At 42.5% G+C, this 22,801-nt stretch overlaps 1 protein-coding gene across 1 annotated transcript in view; it reads left to right on the top strand.

Moving 5' to 3' along the window:
- The first annotated feature begins 2,436 nt into the window (after positions 1-2,436).
- The window catches only part of mto1 (mitochondrial tRNA translation optimization 1), a 30,668-nt gene continuing 10,303 nt past the window's right edge, over positions 2,437-22,801 (top strand). The window contains exons 1-4 of the mRNA XM_084171516.1: positions 2,437-2,634; positions 3,187-3,400; positions 3,533-3,732; positions 4,116-4,233. Coding sequence (XP_084027642.1) covers positions 3,205-3,400; positions 3,533-3,732; positions 4,116-4,233 — 514 coding nt within the window. The 5' untranslated portion in view covers positions 2,437-2,634; positions 3,187-3,204. The remainder of the gene's footprint in view (positions 2,635-3,186; positions 3,401-3,532; positions 3,733-4,115; positions 4,234-22,801) is intronic.

Raw genomic sequence — 22,801 nt, 5'->3', positions numbered from 1 at the left:
GACGTAAATGTAAATGATTGAGCACAAGTTCTCAATGGGATTAAGGTCTGGGGAGTTTCCTGGCCATTGACCCAAAATGTCGATGTTTTGTTCCCCGAGCCACTTAGTTATCACTTTTGCCTTATGGCAAGGTGCTCCATCATGCTGGAAAAGGCATTGTTCGTCACCAAACTGTTCTTGGATGGTTGGGAGAAGTTGCTCTTGGAGGATGTTGGTACCATTCTTTATTCATGGCTGTGTTCTTAGGCAAAATTGTGATTGAGCCCACTCCCTTGGCTGAGAAGCAACCCCACACATGAATGGTCTCAGGATGCTTTACTGTTGTCATGACACAGGACTGATGGTAGCGCTCACCTTGTCTTCTCCGGACAAGCTTTTTTCTGGATGCCCCAAACAATCGGAAAGGGGATTCATCAGAGAAAATGACTTTACCCCAGTCCTCAGCAGTCCAATCCCTGTACCTTTTGCAGAATATCAGTCTGTCCCTGATGTTTTTCCTGGAGAGAAGTGGCTTCCTTGCTGCCCTTGACACCAGGCCATCCTCCAAAAGTCTTCACCTCACTGTGCGTGCAGATGCACTCACACCTGCCTGCTGCCATTCCTGAGCAAGCTCTGCACTGGTGGTGCCCCGATCCCGCAGCTGAATCAACTTTAGGAGACGGTCCTGGCGCTTGCTGGACTTTCTTGGGCACCCTGAAGCCTTCTTCACAACAATTGAACCTCTCTCCTTGAAGTTCTTGATGATCTGATAAATGGTTGATTTAGGTGCAATCTTACTAGCAGCAATATCCTTGCCTGTGAAGCCCTTTTTGTGCAATGAATGATGACGGCACGTGTTTCCTTGCAGGTAACCATGGTTAATAGAGGAAGAACAATGATTTCAAGCACCACCCTCCTGTTAAAGCTTCCAGTCTGTTATTCTAACTCAATCAGCATGACAGAGTGATGTCCAGCCTTGTCCTCGTCAACACTCTCACCTGTGTTAACGAGAGAATCACTGACATGATGTCAGCTGGTCCTTTTGTGGCAGGGCTGAAATGCAGTGGAAATGTTTTTTTGGGGATTAAGTTCAGTTTCATGGCAAAGAGGGACTTTGCAATTAATTGCAATTCATCTGATCACTCTTCATAACATTCTGGAGTATATGCAAATTGCCATCATAAAAACTGAGGCAGCAGACCTTGTGAAAATTAATATTTGTGTCATTCTCAACTTTTGACCACGACTGTATATTTGGCAAACCTATTTGTATATGTTGTATGATATGGTGCTTTCACCATTGGATCACCAAGATCTGTAAATAAATCTGCACTTCAACCTGCCTTGCCTTCTGCTGATTTCATGCCCTTAAGACTGCTACAAGGTCCCTATTCTACAATTACATTATGAAAATGTGTTGTAGACAAAATAATGAAAAGAGCTGTCTGGTAGCCTCAATAAATACATATTTGTAGATGATCAAGTTGTTGCATGTAAAAAAAATTTTACTTGACTTGAAAAAACTCAAGACTCGACCCGTTCTACTTGGGACTCGACTTGAGACTCGGATCTTGTGACTTGAGACTTTCTTATGAGTTGAATAATAGCTACTTGGTCCCACCACAGTCTGCAGGTAGCACATGCAATCTATACAGTCCTTTGCCATTTATTCTGTACGATTCTGTATCTCTGCATTGGCGCCCTGGTGTATTCATTCAGTATTTGTGTATACCTTTGTTTCTGTCCGTTACAGAACCACTACCTTTCCCACTTTCCATCCCCATGTTCATCTTCGTCAGTGTGTGTGAATAAAGTTCCCTGTGTGTGTTACGTCTTGTGCTGCCTTACTCCCCTCTAATCGGGGCGGTGTACTTAGAGCCAGCAAATACTTAGAGCCGGGTCGCTCTCTTTCATGTCCAATAGACACGCTAGTTTTCGTTGCTAAAACGAGAGTTTCTACTGGACAAATTCAGGTAGGTCGCTCCCCGTTTCGTTCCGTTTGCTTCCGTTTAAGAAACGTTTTCCAACAGAATTTGTGTAAGGAATACTCCATTATGCTAATTAGCTCGCTATGTAGTTTGCCGGAACACCACCATGTAAGCGTACTGTAACTGGGGAGGAAGTGTAGTTCGTCAACTGGTGGCATACACAGCTTATCGATCTGTGCAAATCTACTACAGTAATTGTATATTTTTTTTATTTGAAATATTATTTATCGTTTATGAAAGATAAGGGCCATATGTTTCGAAATCAGTTTGGCAAGTGATGCTTATTGACGTTTCCAAACGTTAAAACACAGCACCGGAATTGTAGTTCACATGGCTAGTTGTGGGCGAAGTTAATCGCTGAAGGGTTTTCGAGAGCTAAACTAGGCCTACAGTACCGACGTCATCTTCATCATAATCATCATTATCAACAAAACTGTGCCACATATTTTAGTGCGCATATACACACTATATTACGGTTACGGGCACTGACAGCAAACAATGGCGGCCCGGGTGTGAACGACTGGATGAATGTTTTGTAATACTTCTCCTCACAGCAATGTATCTATTCTGATACTTCTGCAATATTGTAAACCCCTGTATGATTAAAAAAACTGTTTCGAGACCAGTAAAACTGATCACATTGTTCATTCTGCTATGAGGGCAATTGGTAAGTGGACATGGCTAGCTGGCTAGCTATTCAGAACCAACATTGAGCTTTATAGTTGAGGTCAGATTAGATAAGAGATGAAGCCCGGATGAGATAGATCAAGTCTACGTTGAGATCAAGACATCTTATTCAGATGCTCCAGTAAAAAAAAAAAAATGCAGGCATCAGTTCTTTTGTCAAATCAAAATCACATTTTATTTGTCACATGCTTAGTAAACAACGTGTAGACTAACAGTGAAACGCTTACTTGCGGCCTGGGCCCTTCCCAACAATGTAGAAAGGGGGGGGGAAAAGAGAGAAATAATAGCACGAGGAATAAATACACAATGAGTAACGATAACTTGGCTATATACACGGGGTACCGGTACCAAGTCGATGTGTAGAGATATGAGGTTATTGAGGTAGATTTTGTTAGGATAGTCTTGGAGGTAGTGCCACATTGACATTCTAACATGTTTCATTTGATCATATTTACAGATCTATTTTCAACAAGTAAAATAATGTTTTGTTTATCTGCGCAACCTAACTCTCCCTCTTCTCTCACTTTGATAGCTGTCATGAAACTTTGACATGTTGGCACGGAAACTGCACCTGCTCCGACACAACTTCCTGTCATTTGTATCCTCTCGGACTGGCAGTGACCTTGCCAGGCGCCAGTATGATGTCATCGTGGTGGGAGGAGGACATGCTGGGACGGAGGCGGCGGCCGCAGCAGCCAGATTGGGAGCAGAGACCCTCCTCATTACCCAGAAGATCACGACTATCGGTGAGAGAGAAAGAGCCTCCTGTAATTTACTTGTGGGATCAGTAGGAATAGAGCAGTGTCTCTCTGAACCACCCACCCACTCACACTCCCTCCCCCTCTCTCTCGCACCCTTCTCCTCTCCTTGTACCTCAGGGGCCCTCTCCTGTAACCCCTCTCTGGGGGGCGTGGGGAAGGGCCAGCTGGTGAGGGAGGTGGATGCTCTGGACGGGCTGTGTGGGCGAGCAGGTGACTGGGCCGGGGTCCACTTCTCCATCCTAAACCGCAGCAAAGGGCCCGCTGTGTGGGGCCCCCGGGCACAGCTGGACCGGGAACGCTACCGCCAGTTCATCCAGGTACCTACCGCTCAGCACAGCCAGGATCTGTCCAAGTTCATTTAAGTGAATTGTTTAAACAGGAATCAGACAAGTTGTTTACATAAAGTCCTGTGTGGGCTTAGATGGTAAGAGTGTGGTGCTAGCAATGCCAAGGGTTTAATTCCTGCAGGTATCACATTTTTTTAAAATTATGCACTCACTGCACTGTAAGTCCCTTTAGATAAAATCATCTACTATGTGGCATACACAAGAACACATATTGGCTCCAAATCCATTTTGCAGTGATACTCCTCTTTTTAGTTTACCATATATCTCAAGAAAGTCTGTCTATCTAGAAAATTATTAATGCTAAATCCTCTCATTGTAACCTTTGTTTCCTTGTTTGTCTCACTCCTCTGCAGTCAGAATTGCTGTCCACTCCCAGGCTGACAGTGTTGGAGGGTTCAGTGGAGGAGCTGCTGGTGTCACAACCCAACCCAGAGGAGCCTGGACACCACAGAGTCACTGGGATATGCCTGGGTAGGAAAGACTGACAGACTGATAGACTGGCTCTCTCTCACACACACACACACACACACACTACATACTACACAATGTCTCTCTTACTATCTGGTACTAGTGTTTTCCTGTTGAATCTTTGACCATTCCCCTACAGTATGTGTCTGTCCTGTGAACCTCCTGCTGTCATCTCTTTATGTAGGATGATTGTAGGTTTAAATGATGTACAAGTATTTGAAATGTAGTAGTATGCATCCTAATGAAAAATACTTATCAATATAAAATCTATTTCTCTCTCTCTCAAACTCCTCTGTCTCACAAACACACACTCCTCTCTCAATTTTAATTAAATTCAAAGGGCTTTATTTGCATGGGAAGCAAGTGGAATAGATAAACAATCTGAAATGAACAGGAAAGATTACACTCACAAAAGTTTCAAAAGAATAGAGACATTTAAAGTGTTATATTACTGGCTATGTATAGTGTTGTAACAATGTGCAAATAGTTGAAGTACGAATGGGAAAATAAACAGATAAATATAGTTTATTTACAATTGTGTTTGTGCTTTGTGGCAACAGGTCACAAATATTGCTGCTGTGATGGCTCACCTAATAGATATGGGAGTTTATCAAAATTGGATTTGTTTTCAAATTCTGAGTATGTCTGTGTAATGTGATGGAACTACGTGTCTCTAACATGGTCATTCGTTTGTCAGGAGGTTAAGAAGTGCAGCTCAGTTTCCACCTAATTTTTTGGGCAGTGGTCACATAGCATGTCTTCTCTCGAGAGCCAGGTCTGCCTAGGGTGGCCTCTCTCAATAGCAAGGCTATGCTCACGGAGTCTTGATGTAGTCAAAGCTTAATTTTATTCTGCCACTGTGTACTCGCTGTTTAGGGCCAAATAGCATTCCAGTTTGCTTTGTTCTTTTGGTTAGTTCTTTTTTCAATGTGTCAAGTAATTATATTTTTGTTTCCTCATCATTTGGATGGGTCTAATTGTGTTGCTGTCCTGGGGCACTGTGGGGTCTGATTGTGTTTGTGAACAGAGCCCCAGAACCAGCTTGCTGAGGGGAATATTCTCTAGGTTAATCTCTCTGTAGGTGAGGGCTTTGTGTGGGAATTACTTATTTTTACGTGGTTGAAGAATTTAACAGGTCTTTTCTGGATTTTGATCATTAGTGGGTATCATACTAATTCTGCTCTGCATACATTTTTTGCTGTTTTACGTTGTACACAGAGGATGTTTTTGCAGAATTCTGCATGCAGAGTCTCAATTTGGTCTTTGTCCCATTTTGTGAATTCTTGGTTGGTTAGCGGACCCCAGTCCTCACAACCATAGAGGGCAATGGGTTCTATAACTGATTTAAGTATTTTTCTGCCAGACCTAATTGGGATGTCGCATTTTATGTTCCCTTTGATGGCGTAGAAGGCCCTTCTTGACTTGTCTCTCAGATCGTTCACAGCTTTGTGGATGTTACCTGTGGTGCTGATGTTTAGGCCGAGGTAGGTATAGTTTTTTGTGTGCTCTAGGGCAACGTGTCTAGATGGAATTTGTATTTGTGGTCCTGGCAACTGGAAATTTTTTGGAACACCATTATTTTTGTCTTACTGAGATTCACGGCCTAGGTCTGAGAGAATCTGTGCAGAATATCTAGGTGCTGCTGTAGGCCATCCTTGGTTGGGGACAGAAGCACCAGATCATCAGCAAACAGTAAACATTTGACTTCAGATTCTAGTAGGGTGAGGCCGGGTGCTGCAGACTGTTCTAATGCCCTCCCCAATTCGTTGATATATATGTTGAAGAGGGTGGGGCTCAAGCTGCATCCCGGTCTCACCCCACAGCACTGAGGAAATCTGTGTGTTTTTTTCCAATTTCAATCGCACATTTGTTGTTTGTGTACATGGATTTTATAATGCCATATGTTTTTCCCCAACACTGCTTTCCATCAATTTATATAGAAGACCTTCATGCCAAATTGAGTCAAAAGCTTTTTTTGAACTCAACAAAGCATGAGAATACTTTGCTTTTGTTTTGTTTGTCAATTAGGGTCTGCAGGGTGAATACTTGGTCTGACGTACAGTAATTTTGTAAAAAGGCAATTTGACATTTGCTCAGGACATTGTTTTCACTGAGGAAATGTTGGAGTCTGCTGCTGTTAATGATAATACAGAGTTTTTCTTCCGAGGTTGCTGTTGATGCATATCGTACCGTAGTTATTGGGGTTGAATTTGGAGTTTAAGTATAGCCAATTACAATTTATGGTCTGTATATTTTATCATTTCATTTAGGATATCATCAACACCACAGGCCTTTTTGGGTTGGTGATTGGTAAACTGCCTCATATACACTATATATACAAATATTAGTTCAAATTAGTGGATTCAGCTATTTCAGGCACACCCATTGCTTTATAAAATCGAGCACACAACCATGCAATGTCCATAGACAAACATTAGCAGTAGAATGGCCTGACTGAAGAGCTCAGTGACATTCAACGTGGTACCGTCATAGGATGCCACCTTTCTAACAAGTCAGTTCGTCAAATTTCTGCCCTGCTAGAGTGGCCCCAGTCAACTGTATGTGCTGTTATTGTGAAGTGGAAATGTCTAAGAGTAACAACGGCTCAGCCGCGAAGTGGTAGGCCACACAAGCTCGTCTGTCCTCGGTTGCAAATCGTCTGTCTTCGGTTGCAACACCGAGTTCCAAACTGCCTATGGAAGCAACGTCACCACAATAACTGTTCGTCGGGAGCTTCATGAAATAGGTTTCCATGGCCGAGCAACCGCACACCAAGCGTCGGCTGGAGTGGTGTAAAACTTGCCACCATTGGACTCTGGAGCAGTGGAAACGTGTGTTCTCTGGAGTGATGAATCACGCTTTACCATCGGAAGTCCGACGGACTAATCTGGGTTTGGCGGATGCCAGGAGAACGCTACCTGCCCCAATGCATAGTGCCAACTGTAAAGTTTGGTAGAGGAAGAATAATGGTCTGGGGCTGTTTTACATGCTTCGGGCTAGGCCCCTTAGTTCCAGTGAAGGGAAATCTTAACGCTACAGCATACAATTACATTCTAGATGATTTTGTGCTTCCAACTTTGCAGCAACAGTTTGGGGAAGGCCCTTTCCTGTTTCAGCATGACAATGGCACATAGCGAGGTCCATACAGAAATGGTTTGTCGAGATCTGATAAAAGTACGCTCTTTGTCTTTATCAAACTAATGTTTTTACATATTTTCAATGTGGAATCTGTCTATGTTTAGGCGGGTAAGAGCGTCTGCTAAATGACTTAAATGTAAATGCCACTAGCAGTTCGCAAAGTAGGGTCGTCACTAACGTTAGTTGCCACAGCCACAAAGTCATAAACCCTGCCTGTTTCTACAACTTTGCTTCTTAAAATCTGATTTTAAACCTAACCCTTAACCACACTGTTAATCTTATTCCTAACCTTAAATTAAGACCAAAAAGCACATTTTTGTTTTCATGAATTTTTACTATATAGACAATTTAGACTTTGTAGCTGTGGTAACTAGTGACAACCGCAAAGTAGCCTATAAACTAAATGACGGAATTATTCAAAAACTGCAGCTCATTGTTGGAACACATCAGTGGCGATTTTAGCATGTAAATCTTGGCAGGGCAAACTCCCAAACATTTTTTGGATGCATTCCAGCAAAGCCACCACTACACAACACACCACTAAACAATACATTAATTGCAATATAACGGTGACAAACGGTGCCCACAAACTGTTAGGGCCTACATAAAGCTGTCCCAACAGCAGTCCCAACATCTTACCACTGCTACACCTGGCTATCAGCAGAGCCTTGTCTGGCAGCAAAACAGTTAATTCAGCCTTATTTACTGCCTTTTTAAAAAACATAGCTGATATGGCTGACTTGCTTAAACAAATGTGGATTCTACTGACAATTGAGATGTACAAACTATGGCATAAGGGAATGATGAGCGGATAAGAGGCAATTCGTAATTTAAATTAAGACAATGAGCGAGCTAAGACGGACGTAGTCAATAGAACTATTTGTTCAGCACTTTTGAAATGTACAGCAACAGAATTCACAACATGGGCCGTTCTTACAGTATTCTCCCTGTACACCAAGTCAGAACCGTAGGATAAATAAAGGGAGCATATAAGCAGACAAAGAAAGCTCTTACAATATTTTCGATGATGACATTTCTCTAAAACTGGCTAAAGGCTACATGTGCACCACCAAGTAGGCTAAATTATGAGGGGGAAAGGGACCAAATTACGGTGAGGCACATGGGCTACTAACAGCTTACTACACAACATACACTTAGTATTACTTTCTTAGCTACAGTATACATATCTCCCTGGCATAGTACATCATTTATGCAGCAGCATACAATATTTTTGGACTCACCATGTTTTGTTGTGCTGTGCTCACTTGAACATGAAGGTGGCGCGGCAGTCCTTCTAGTGGGCAAATTTTGTCATCAAACTTTGTCATCAAAGTCTGGCATTCTCTGGATTTATGGTTATTTCAAGACAACTGGGAACTCTGGAAAAAAAACAGGGTTGAAACATGACGTCAGTGATCTTTAGGTCGGAGCTTTAGAAAGAGGCCCGAGTTCCCAACTTGGAATTCCGAGTTGGATGACCGTTCAAAACGTATTTTCCCAGTCGGAGCTCGTTTTTTTCAGAGTTCCCAGTTGTCTTGAACTCACTGAAGTCTGAGATTTCCCAGTTCCGAGTTTCCAGTTGTTTTGAACGCGGTAGAAGTCATGCTGGATTGACAGCATGGCCAATGTATTCAACCTTTTCTGGCCCATGGTGTTGCATGTGAATGTTTATCCTTTTAAGCTTGGAAAAGAGACCCTTAAACCCAGACTTGGACCACACACCCTCTCCACTGAATAGCAGGCTAGGGATTGCTTTGCAATGCTTGCAGTTAGCCACTGATTCCTTCCAAACCACTCATTGTTGAATTTGCGATTTCCAACTTGTGTAATGTTTATGTCCAATGGCCGATGAGCACTGATACGTTTTATCTATAATTTCTCTTCATATAACAAGGATTGAAAAGGATTTGCCATTAGATTGTCGACTTGATTCATGATGATGACTGCTTGTCTAGCTTGCTAGCTAAGATTTTGAAAGTATGATGTTGACATGATCAGTCCAATTAAAGCTACGGTAGATATAACGTGATTTGACATCCTTTTATCTGTGGCCAATGACCTTGAGGCTTCTTGGATGGGCACTTCTAATGTAAATCAATAGCAGCACCCAAGAGGCTTGAATTTTTGAGCGCTCCCTGTAGATTTAGCGGTGACATAGTGTCCCCATGAGTGACAACACTGAGCCAATCACAGCGCAACTAGAGAACATTACCAACCTCTACGCTCTGTATTTTCCACTGGCTGCCCCTCCACCACAGAAAGCACTGAGCTAGGCTGAAACACCTGCATTTTGGAGCTGCCTTGCTCAAGAAAGCAAAAAAGAGTCCATGTTTGTATGCGGTTTAATTAATGTATTATTATTTAAAAAATTATATTGTTTGCAAACTGATATGGTGACACTTATTAATGCCAAAATAACATTTTTTTTTGCTAAACAGGTGGGGTACTGCCACTGGAACACTTATTTCCCTACTTCAGTCAACCAGTCCATTTAACATTTGTGATGAAACTGTTGTCAATTGGCAAGGACTGTAGCTTGTATCCCATCAGTTAGATATGTTTTTATAGGCATTTATTTCTGTAGGCGCACATAGCACGCGTGTGTAGAAGGAGCGGTCGGAACGCAATTGAGTGAGTGACACGGAGAGGAAAGGGAATTTAGGGAGCAGAACTGTGATGCTTGGCTTGGTTTATTTTTTGTTATGTCCCTCAAATGCACATGTACAAATGGAACAGTCAAAGAAAATGTACGTTGTCTTCAAGACAACATTTTGACCAAATAGTTTTACAGTACCAGTCAAAAGTTTGGACACACCTACTCATTCAAGGGTTTTTCTTTATTTTTACCATTTTCTACGTTGTAGAATAATAGTGAAGACATCAAAACTATAGTTAGGCACTCAAGTTCAGTTTTTTTGTCTTATTTCTTGTTTGTTTCACAATAATAAAATATTGTGCATCTTCAAAGTGGTAGGCATGTTGTGTAAATCAAATGATACAAACCCCCAAAAATCAATTTTAATTCCAGGTTGTAAGGCAACAAAATAGGAAAAATGCCAGGGGTGGGGGGGGGTGAATACTTTCGCAAGCCACTGTAAATAGCTCAATTCTGGTTCTGAATAGTTAGTCAGCTAGCCATGTCCACTTACCAATTGCACTCATAGCAGAATGAACAATGTGATCCATTTCACTGGTTTCTAATCATACAGGAGTTTTCTATCTTGCAGAAGTATCAGAACAATGCGTAAATTGCTGTGAGGAGAAGTATTACAAAACATGAATCTAATTGTGCACACTGGGGGCAGCCATTGTTTGCTGTCAGTGCCCGTAACCGTAATATAGTGTGTATATGCGCACTAAAATATGTGGCACAGTTATGATGATTATGTCAGTACTGTAGGCCTAGTTTAGCTCTCTCAAACCCTTCAGCGATTAACTTCGCCCACCGCTAGCCATGTGAAGTACAATTCCGGTGCTGTGTTATAACGTTTGGAAACGTCAATAAGCATCACTTGCCAAACGTTTTTTGAAACATATGGCCCTTATCTTTCATATCAGTGAGAAATAATCTTTAAAATGAAAAAAATATACAATTACTGTGGAATGCAGTGTTTGGTTTTCGCCAGACGTAATGGGACCCATCTCGTCCAAGAAGTCGACTCAAGTTTGCCAAAAAGCACCTGGAAGCAGCTGGATGATCATCAAGACTCTTGGAAGAATGTTCTATGTACAGATGAGTCAAAAGTACTGTATAACGTTATGGAAGACATTATGACTGGCGAAAACCAAACACTGCATTCCACAGTAAGAACCTTATACCAACGGTTAAGCGTGGTGGTAATGTGATGGTTTGGGGATGCTTTGCTGCCTCAGGACCTGGACGACTTGCCTTAGTATAAGGAACCATGAATTCTGCTCTGTATCAGAGAATTCTACAGGAGAATGTCAGGCCATCCATCTGTGAGCTGAAGCTGAAGTGCAGCTGGGTCATGCAGCAAGACATTGATCCAAAACACACAATGATGTCATCTACATGAAAATGTCTAAAAAGCAACACATTTGAAGTTTTGGAATGGCCTAGTCAAAGTCCAGACCTAATCCCAATTGAGATGTTGTGGCAGGACTTGAAACGAGCAGTTCATGCTTGAAAACCCACAAATGTCGCCGAGTTAAAGCAGTTCTGCATGGAATGGTGGGCCAAAATTCCTCCACAGCGACGAGAGAGACTGATCAACAACTACAGGAAGTGTTTGGTTGGAGTCATTGCAGCTAAAGGTGGCACAACCAGTTATTGAGTGTAAGGGTGCAATTACTTTTTCACACAGGGGCATTGGGTGTTGCTTAACTTTGTTTATGAAATAAATTAAATAAGTATTGTGTTATTTGTTCACTCAGGTTCCCTTTATCTAATATTATGTTTTGGTTGAAGACCTGATAACATTCAGTATCCTAATGAAGACAGCTTGTCTGTCGAAACGTTGGTTATTAAATTATTGCATCTGAGCTCCTAGAGTGTGTGGCTCTCCTTTTCTTTTTCAAGTGTTCTACTCCGTAACATTCAGTATCAAACATATGCAAAAGTAGACAAAATTATAAAAGGGGGCAAATACTTTTTCACAGCACTGTACATGGGGATGGAAATTGGGAAAAGTAGTGGTTCTGTAATGGGCAGAAACAGAGGTGTGTGTGTGTGTGTGTGTGTATACACACATACTGAATGAATACACCAGGGCACAGATACAGAATAAATGGCAAAGGACTGTATAGATTGCATATTCTACCTGCAGACAGAGGTGGGACCAAGTCACTATTATTGAAGTCGCAAGTCTAAAGTCACAAGGTCCGAGTCTCAAGTTGAGTCCCAAGTAGAACGGGTCAAGTCTTGAGTCAAGTCCAAGTCGTGCATTCTAAGAGCAAGTCGAGTCACAAGTTTTTTTCAAGTAAAGTAAAAAAAACTCTTTACATGCAACGACTTGATCATCTACAAATCTTTGTGTATTTATTGAGGCTACCATACAGCCCTTTTCATTATTTTGTCTACAACACATTTTGATTATGTAATAGGGACAGCCAACAAGTGCTCAGCATATGTCGGAAATGGTTGGAAAAGCATTCCAGGTGAAGCTGGTTGAGAGAATGCCAAGAGTGTGCAAAGCTGTCATCAAGGCAAAGGGTGGCTATTTTAAGAATCTCAAATATAAAATATATTTTGATTTGTTTAACACTGTTTTGGTTACTACATAATTCCATATGTGTTATTTCATCGTTTTGATGTCTTCACTATTACTCAACAATGTATAAAATAGTAAAAATAAAGTAAAACTTGAATGAGTAGGTGTGTCCAAACTTTTGACTGGTACTGTATATACAGTGCATTCGGAAAGTATTCAGACCCCTTGACTTTTTCCACGTTTTGTTATGTTACAGCCTTATTCTAAAATATATTAAATCGTTTTATTCTCCCTCAATCTACATACAATACCCCATAATGACTAAGCAAAAACTGGTTTTTAGAAATTTTAGCAAATGTATTAAAAATTAAAACCGGAAATATTACATTTACATAAGTATTCAGACCCTTTACTCAGTACTTTGTTGAAGCAGCTTTGTCAGCGATTACAGCCTCGAGTCTTCTTGGGTATGACGCTACAAGCTTGGCACACCTGTATTTGGGGAGTTTCTCCCATTCTTCTCTGCAGATCCTGTCAAGCTCTGTCAGATTGGATGGGGAGCATCGCAGCACAGCTATTTTCAGGTCCCTCCAAAGATGTTTGATCGGGTTCAAGTCCACGCTCTGGCTGGACCACTCAAGGACATTCAGAGACTTGTCCCGAAGCCACTCCTGCGTTGTCTTGGCTGCGTGCTTAGGGTCGTTATCCTGTTGGAAGGTGAACCTTCGCCCCAGTCTGAGGTCCTGAGCGCTCTGGAGCAGGTTTTCATCAAGGATCTCTCTGTACTTTGCTCTGTTCATCTTTACCTCGATCCTGACAAGTCTCCCAGTCCCAGCTACTGAAAAACATCCCCACAGCATGATGCTGCCACCACCATGCTTGACCGTAGGGATGGTGCCAAGTTTCCTCCAGACGTGAAGCTTGGCTTTCAGGCCAAAGATTTCAATCTTGGTTTCATCAGACCAGAGAATCTTGTTTCTCATGGTCTGAGAGTCCATTAGGTGCCTTTTGGCAAACTCCAAGCGGGCTGTCATGTGCCTTTTACTGAGGAGTGGCTTCCATCTGGCCACTCTACCATAAAGGCCTGATTGGTGGAGTGCTGCAGAGATGGTTGTTCTTCTGGAAGGTTCTCTCATCTCCACAGAGGAACTCTAGAGCTCTGTCAGAATGACCACCTCCCTGACCAAGGCCCTTCTCCCCCGATTGCTCAGTTTGGCCGGGCGGCCAGCTCTAGGAAGCGTCTTGGTGGTTCCAAACTTCTTCCATTTAAGAATGATGGATGCCACTGTGTTCTTGGGGACCTTCAATACAGCAGAAATGTTTTGGTATCCCCAGATCTGTGCCTCAACACAATCCTGTCTCTGAGCTCTACGGACAATTCCTTCGACCTCATGGCTTGGTTTCTGTTCTGATATGCACTGTCAACTGTGGGACCTTTATATAGACAGGTGTGTGCCTTTCCAAATCATGTCCAATCAATTGAATGTACCACAGATGGACTCCAATCAAGTTGTAAAAACAGAATGCGCCTGAGCTCAATTTCGAGTCTCATAGCAAAAGGACTGAATACTTATGTAATAAGGTATTTATTTTGTATTTTTAATAAATGTGCCAACATTTATAAAAACCTGTTTTCTCTTTGTCATTATGGGGTATTGTGTGTAGATCGATGAGAGAAAAAAAGATTTAATCAATTTTAGAATAAGGCTGTAACGTAACAAAATGTGGAAAAAGGGAAGTGGTCTAAATACTTTCCGAATGCACTGTATTTGTATTTATTATGGATCCCCATTAGCTGCTGCCAAGGTAGCAGCTACTCTTCCTGGGGTCCAACACATTAAAGCACTTACATTACATATAAAACAAAAGATAAAACAGTAAATCATATAACATTATTACACCACTACATATCTACAATACAAAATGTATAATACCACCATACAACAGTATTACAATGTATGCGTGTGTCTGTACCTTTTGTGTGTCTCTTCACAGTCCCCGCTGTTCCATAAGGTGTATTTTTACCTGTTTTTAAAATCTGATTCTACTTCTTGCATCAGTTACCTGATGTGGAATATAGTTCCATGTAGTCATGGCTCTATGTAGTACTGTGCGCCTCCCATAGTCTGTTCTGGACTTGGGGATTGTGAAGAGACCTCTGGTGGAATGTCTTTTGGAGTATGCATGGGTGTCCGAGCTGTGTGCTAGTAGTTTAAACAGACAGCTTGGTACATTCAGCTTGTCAACACTTCTTACAAAAACAAGTAGTGATGACGTCAATCAGTTTACAATCCAGGGTTACTCCAAGCAGTTTAGTTACCTCAACTTGCTACATTTCCCCATTATTCATTACGAAATGTAGTTGAGGTTTAGGGTTTAGTGAATGATTTGTCCCAATTACAATGCTTTTAGTTTTGGAAATATTTAGGACTAACTTATTTCTTGCCACCCATTCTGAAACTAACTGCAGCTCTTTGTTAAATGTTGCAGTCATTTTCAGTTGCTGTAGTAGCTGACGTGTATAGTGTTGAGTCATCTGCATACATAGACACACTGGCGTTACTTAAAGCTAGTGGCATGTCGTTAGTAAAGATTGAAAAAAGTAAGGGGCCTAAACAGCTAACCTGGGGAATTCCTGATTCTACCTGGATTATGTTGGAGAGGCTTCCATTAAATGACACCCTCTGTGTTCTGTTAGACAAGTAACTCTTTATCCACAGTATAGCAGTGCGTGTAAAGCCATAACACATGCGTTTTTTCCAGCAGCAGACTATGATCGATAATGTCAAAAGCTGCACTGAAGTCTAACAAAACAGCTCCCACAATCTTTTCATCATCAATTTCTCTCAGCCAATCATCAGTCATTTTTGTAAGTGCCGTGCTTGTTGAATGTCCTTCCCTATAAGCGTGATGAAAGTCTGTCAATTTGTTTACTGTAAAATAGCATTGTATCTGGTCAAACACCATTTTTTCCAGAAGTTTACTAAGGGTTGGTAACAGGCTGATTGGTCGGCTATTTGAACCAGTAAAGGAGGCTTTACTATTCTTGGGTAGCAGAATGACTTTTGCTTCCCTCCAGGCCTGAGGGCACACACTTTGTAGTAGGCTTAAATTGAAGATATGGCAAATAGGAGTGGCAATATCGTCCGCTATTATCCTCAGTAATTTTCCATCCAGATTGTCAGACCCCGGTGGCTTGTCATTGTTGATAGACAACAATAATTGTTTCACCTCTTCCACACTCATTTTACGGAGTACAATGCTTATCTTTCATAATTTGGTCAGATATACTTGTAGTGTCAGCGTTTGTTGCTGCCATGTCATGCCTTAGTTTGCTTATCTTGCCAATGAAAAAGTCATTAAAGTAGTTCAAATCAAATCAAATCAAATTTTATTGGTCACATGCGCCGAATACAACAGGTGCAGACATTGCAGTGAAATGCTTACTTACAGCCCTTAACCAACAGTGCATTTATTTTAAACAAAAAAAGTAAGAATAAAACAACAACAACAAAAAAGTGTTGAGAAAAAAAGAGCAGAAGTAAAATAAAGTGACAGTAGGGAGGCTATATATACAGTAAAATAAAGTGACAGTAGGGAGGCTATATATACAGGGGGGTACCGTTGCAGAGTCAATGTGCGGGGGCACCGGCTAGTTGAGGTAATATGTACATGTGGGTAGAGTTAAAGTGACTATGCATAAATACTTAACAGAGTAGCAGCAGCGTAAAAAGGATGGGGTGGGGGGGCAGTGCAAATAGTCCGGGTAGCCATTATTAGCTGTTCAGGAGTCTTATGGCTTGGGGGTAGAAGCTGTTGAGAAGTCTTTTGGACCTAGACTTGGCACTCCGGTACCGCTTGCCGTGCGGTAGCAGAGAGAACAGTCTATGACTAGGGTGGCTGGAGTCTTTGACAATTTTGAGGGCCTTCCTCTGACACCGCCTGGTATAGAGGTCCTGGATGGCAGGGAGCTTTGCCCCAGTGATGTACTGGGCCGTACGCACTACCCTCTGTAGTGCCTTGCGGTCAGAGGCCAAGCAGTTGCCATACCAGGCGGTGATGCAACCAGTCAGGATGCTCTCGATGGTGCAGCTGTAGATTTTTTTGAGGATCTGAGGACCCATGCCAAATCTTTTTAGTCTCCTGAGGGGAAATAGGCTTTGTCGTGCCCTCTTCACGACTGTCTTGGTGTGTTTGGACCATGATAGTTCGTTGGTGATGTGGACACCAAGGAACTTGAAGCTCTCAACCTGTTCCACTACAGCCCCGTCAATGAGAATGGGGGCGTGCTCAGTCCTCTTTTTTTTCCTGTAGTCCACAATCATCTCCTTTGTCTTGGTCACGTTGAGGGAGAGGTTGTTGTCCTGGCACCACACGGCCAGATCTCTGACGACCTCCCTTTAGGCTGTCTCATCGTTGTCGGTGATCAGGCCTACCACTGTTGTGTCGTCGGCAAACTTAATGATGGTGTTGGAGTCGTGCCTGGCCATGCAGTCATGGGTGAACAGAGAGTACAGGAGGGGACTGAGCACGCACCCCTGAGGGGCCCCCGTGTTGAGGATCAGTGTGGCAGATGTGTTGTTACCTACCCTTACCACCTGGGGGCGGCCCGTCAGGAAGTCCAGGATCCAGTTGCAGAGGGAGGTGTTTAGTCCCAGGATCCTTAGCTTAGTGATGAGCTTAGAGGGCACTATGGTGTTGAATGCTGAGCTGTAGTCAATGAATAGCATTCTCACGTAGGTGTTCCTCTTGTCCAGGTGGGAAAGGGCAGTGTGGAGTGCGATAGAGATTGCATCATCTGTGGATCTGTTGGGGCGGTATGCAAATTGGAGTGGGTCTAGGGTTTCTGGGATTATGCTGTTGATGTGAGCCATGACCAGTCTTTCAAAGCACTTCATGGCTACAGACGTCAGTGCTACGGGTCGGTAGTCATTTAGGCAGGTTATCTTAGAGTTCTTGGGCACGGGGACTATGGTGGTCTGCTTGAAACATGTTGGTATTGCAGACTCAGTCAGGGACATGTTGAAAATGTCAGTGAAGACACTTGCCAGTTGGTCAGCACATGCTCGGAGTACACGTCCTGGTAATCCGTCTGGCCCTGCGGCCTTGTGAATGTTGACCTGCTTAAAAGTCTTACTCACATCGGCTACGGAGAGCGTGATCACATAGTCGTCCGGAACAGCTGGTGCTCTCCTGCATGCTTCAGTGTTGCTTGCCTCGAAGCGAGCATAGAAGTGGTTTAGCTCGTCTGGCAATATCAGTGGGTTTTGTGATGGAGCCGAGTTTGCTTTTTTCCCCCAGAATTTCATTTAAGGTGCTCCAAAGCTTTTTACTATAATTCTTTATATGATTTATTTTTGTTTCGTAGTATGGTTTCCTTTTATTTAGTTTAGTCACATGATTTCTTAGTTTGCAGTACGTTTGCCAATCGATTGGGCTGCCAGACTTATTTTCCATACCTTTTGCCTCATCCTTCTCAACCATACAATTTTTCAATTCCTCATCAATCCAAGGGGATTTAACAGTTTTTACAGTCATTTTCTTAATGGGTGCATGCTTATTAGTAACTGGAATAAGCAATTTCCTAAATGTGTCAAGTGCAGCGTCTGGTTGCTCCTCATTACACACCACAGACCAGCAAATCATCAACATAAGAATCACTACAAAACTTATTGTATGACCTCTTATACACTATATTAGGCCCAGCCTCCTAGATATGGCTACTATATTGTGATCACTACTGCTTTAAAGCAACTTTCTGCAGCATTAGTAAAGATCTGATCAATACATGTTGATGATTTCATTCCTGTGCTATTTGTAACTACCCTGGTAGGTTGACTGACATCCTGAACCAGGTTGCAGGCACTGGTTACAGTTTGAAGTTTTTTCTTGAGTAGGCAGCTTGATGAAAGCCAGTCAATATTTAAATCACCCAGAAAATATACTTCTCTGTTGATATCACGTACATTATCAAGCATTTCACACATATTATCCAGATACTGACTGTTAGCACTTGGTGGTCTATAGTAGCTTCCCACAAGAATGTGCTTTAGGTGAGGCAGATGAACCTGTAGCCATATTACTTCAACATTATTTAACATGAGATCCTCTCTAAGCTTTACAGGAATGTGGTTCTGAATATAGACTGCAACACCACAACCGTTGGCATTTCTGTCTTTTCGGTAGATGTTATAGCCATGTATTGCTACCACTGTATCATCAAAGGTATTATCTAAGTGAGTTTCAGAGATTTTCAGAATATGAATGTAATCTGTTACAAGAAAGTTATTGACTTCATTAACCTTGTTTCTTATGTAAATATGTTAATATGGACTATTTTTAGCACATTTCTGGGTTGCTTTATTGTTTTTAATGCTTTACTGAGAAGCTTATCAGAAGTAGACTGTTATTTATATTGGAGCTGATAGTGCACAGTGAGCTGCACACAGTGGAATTCCTACTAGGGCACACCGCCTCAGTGCTAACATTGTAACTGGTTCATAGGCACATGATTACTACATACAATAGCTGTAGGATCAACTGATGTATTCAGGGCAGTTAGTAAAATTAATTTACTTACATTGTGTCTGCCAATGCCCCTGGGATAATGTATCTTATGCAGCATTATGACAACTCATTGTCACAATGGTAGGGATTAACTGAGCTGGTCTTGGGTCATTGAGAAGTCATTAACGCAGCCTTGAAATGTGTTAAGAGTCCAGGAGCCAAGATGATTTGAATGGACTCCATCATTCCTGTAGAGTATCTTCTGTTTCCAGAAGCTGTCAAATGTATCTATAAAAGGGATTCCAACAGAGCTACAGTAATATTTTAGCCAGATGTGTAATGCAAGTAGCCTGCTGAATCTTTCACACCCGTGGCCCAACGATGGTACCGGACCTGAAATGATTGGACGCTTTTTGGAATCTTTCAATGCTAGAATCAGTTCTTTAAAATACATTTTCAGAAGTTCAGAGCTAGCCCTCCTGATGTCGTTTCACCCCAGATGGACTACGACAGCGTCAGCTCCCGGCATCGGTCGTAGAATGGTCGGAAGCAGCCTTGTAATGTCCTGTACTCGTGCTCCTTGGTAGCACAGGGTTTTTGCACTGGGAACCGAGATGTTTCTCACCATAGAGCTGCCGACGATGACAGCTGGTGAAACAGCCAGGGAGGTCCGGCCGTTCTTTCGCCTCGAGGGGTTTAAAAGACCTCTCGAGGACTGAAGGGCGGTGGGGCCCGATGGACCAGAGCCGGCTGTAGTATATGTGGTAGAGACCCCTGGGCTGGAGACAGGGTAGAGAATGAAGGACCATGAATCTCTGGAAGCAGGTGGGCGAAACTGTTGGTCAGCAGGATGGGATCCCCAAAGCCATTTTAGCCCCATTCACCAAAAACCGCTGCCTTGTGCTGGGCTTACGGTGTGTGACGTGCCTCCACTGAGATGCAGGATCTATAACTGTGGCATCCGCCAGCTCCTCATAAAGCGTCCTTGCTCCTTTATTCTCTGAGGGGGGGCCGGGATGGGAGGTCGGGGTAGGATGGGGAGGGCAGGTGAGATGGGAGGGGAGAGGTGACTGCAGGGCAGTTCTGGCCAGTCAGTCAGAGAGTGGCAACATGGTGGCGAGGCAGTGGCACGACGACCAGGCTGAGGAGTAAAAAAGGAAAAGGTCTTAGTGGGACCTATCCAGGATATGCTGCAATGTCTCAATTTGCTTACTCTGGACGTCCAGCTCAGATATATATTCCTCAATAAGCTGACAGTTTCCACATTGGAAATATGTCCAGACACTATTATCCCGGAACTGTGAAAAGTAGGTGCAGCTCCTACATGGGATGAAACGTTCACCGTAGTCTCTGAAGGTGGTTGCTGCCAATCTGGAAAAAAGTAAGTTTCCCCTTATGGGGGAAAGTGGTAGACACAATTTTGTTAAAATCCACGCAAATAAAATAGGTTGTTGAGGAATCAGCTAAAAGTCAATCAATCCACACAGTGTGATAGTCAGATTGAATCACACAGTTTGTAGGATCACCACAGTCATAGGCAGCAAGCCAGAACCCAACCACAGGCTAGAAACCAGCCAGCAGTAGGACCCACAATAAACACAACCAAGGCACAAAACTCGCCAGCATAAAAACAGCAAGGAGAGAGCGGTGACTTACTCAATGCGTTTGAATGCTGGGGCCCATCAGCAACGTAATGGAGGCCGTGTTCCCAGTACGATAGCCAAGAGAGAAGCACCTTGGAGGGGATGTAGTTTCCAGTACAGGTTGGTGGAAAGCCGGGAGGGTGGCAAGCGCTACACCGGGACACGAGAGTCGAAAAGAGTAAAGTTTGGCAGTAGTCCAAAAACATCCCAGGCACAATGTCAAATGGAAGGATGGAAGCAGCAGTAGGCAGGTGTCTGTATAGTGTATCTGTGCTTTTGGTTTGTGGGCGCTACTTTCAGAACTACTGGCTAAAAAGTATACAAAAGTACTGGATATTCCCTTGAACCTATCCTATATGAAAGGACACAAGTAGAGGGCAAGACTGCACAGCCTCCCCTTGAGAAACCAAATCGAATATGTCTAACAGGAGCTCAAACAGGTACATATAAGCACTTGGCCCCTCCCAGGACCATACAATTACCCAATTGGCAATTACAACCAATAAACTGCTTCTACAATGTAAAAGGCAATTTCCACATCCATTGTTAAAATCAGAATTTAATGATTATGAATTATATTTCATCACCATACATAAATGGAACAAACAATTTTCTCTCATTCAATGTACTGACTCCAAAGCGTGCACGCTTCTATTATGCACAACTAGAATGACAAAGACATAGGACACAGACACAAGGAACTCCAACATAACCCCGGAAATATGAACAAAGGAAACCATACATTGAATTAAATAAACAGAACTTCTACCTCATGAGTCTTGCGAACGTTCATGTGCACAATAAACATTGCGCCCACTCAGAGGTTAAGACATGGGGCTAAATTAAAATGTATCAAAACATGAAACAGAAATGTCTAAGGGTTGCAATAAACAGTATGGGGATGGAATGATGAAACGCTAACATTAGCAATTATTGTAGGATTAGATGGAATATAGATTTAGCACATATGTATTTAAAGGTGTGAAAGCAACATCAAACATTTCAACAACAGAACAAGCGCTCCCAACTGGCCACTGGCGGGAGTTTGGAGAGCGCAAGTACGTCTATGGTGCGTCTTCGCCACAGTAATAATTAATTTTAACAGCAAATTCCAAATGCAAGCTTCATAAGTAAATTATTAATTTCAAACAATTTTGACAAAAGACCAGTAGGCCTATGCAAGTAATTGTTACTTGATGCCCCATTGCTGGTGAGCTTGCAAAGTAGGCCTAAACAGTAGTGATGTTACGTTTGATAATGGAGCCCAGAGGCATGCGTCGAAATCGCAAAACAGCTAATGCCACGTTCACATACTAGTCGGAACTAGGAAACTCGGAAATGTGCGACTTGCTGATTCGTTGAACGCGGCACCTATATAACTAAAACCAGTTAGCAAGTCGGAAATGTCAGTTTCCTATTTCTGACTAGCTCTTGAACGTTGCATATCCTCAAAGCTGTATACTGATGCGTGTATCACTTGACGTCCGAAACTTCGATTGATCACGAGATATCCACAGGAAAGTATAATTACATCAGGTTTTCAAAGCGCTGGTAGTGCATTCAGATTTCTATCACCTGAAGCAAGCGCACAAGGTAAAAATACATGCACGAGATGCATGCATACTTGCCGAGCTTGTGTACGTGTTTACATGGTTCTGCGCATGCCTAAAGTGATATAAATCTGAATGCACTACCAGTGCTTTGAAAAGTTTATGTAATTATACTTTCCTGTGGATATATTGTCTCACATTCCTACCACCAAAAGGACCAACCGCATTGACAACCGTTAAAGTGCGTTAAAATATAATTGTATTCAAAATTATGTCTTGTAAAGGTTGTGATAGGAAACTTTCCTGATTCAAACGTTCATTTCTGCCCGACGTAGAATTCAATGCCATTCAACTTCGGGTTTCCAGGCAACCCAGTAGCCTGTGCTTTCTTGTAGTTTGTACATCCAGGTACTGAGCACCACACCATGACTAAAATGTACAGTTGTTGTCGACACTAAAATAAAATAGTTATTCGCAAGCTGATGTTCTATGAATGAGTGGCTGGTCCGGTGAGTTAGCTATCTGTTGACACCCATTCTCAACTGGATCCACCTCGACAGGG

The sequence above is a fragment of the Coregonus lavaretus genome, assembly GCF_964263955.1.
Source record: "Coregonus lavaretus genome assembly, chromosome: 1".
NCBI lineage: Eukaryota > Metazoa > Chordata > Actinopteri > Salmoniformes > Salmonidae > Coregonus > Coregonus lavaretus.
The sequence above is the reverse complement of the archived record's forward strand: the minus strand, read 5'-3'. Positions and strand labels throughout refer to the sequence as shown.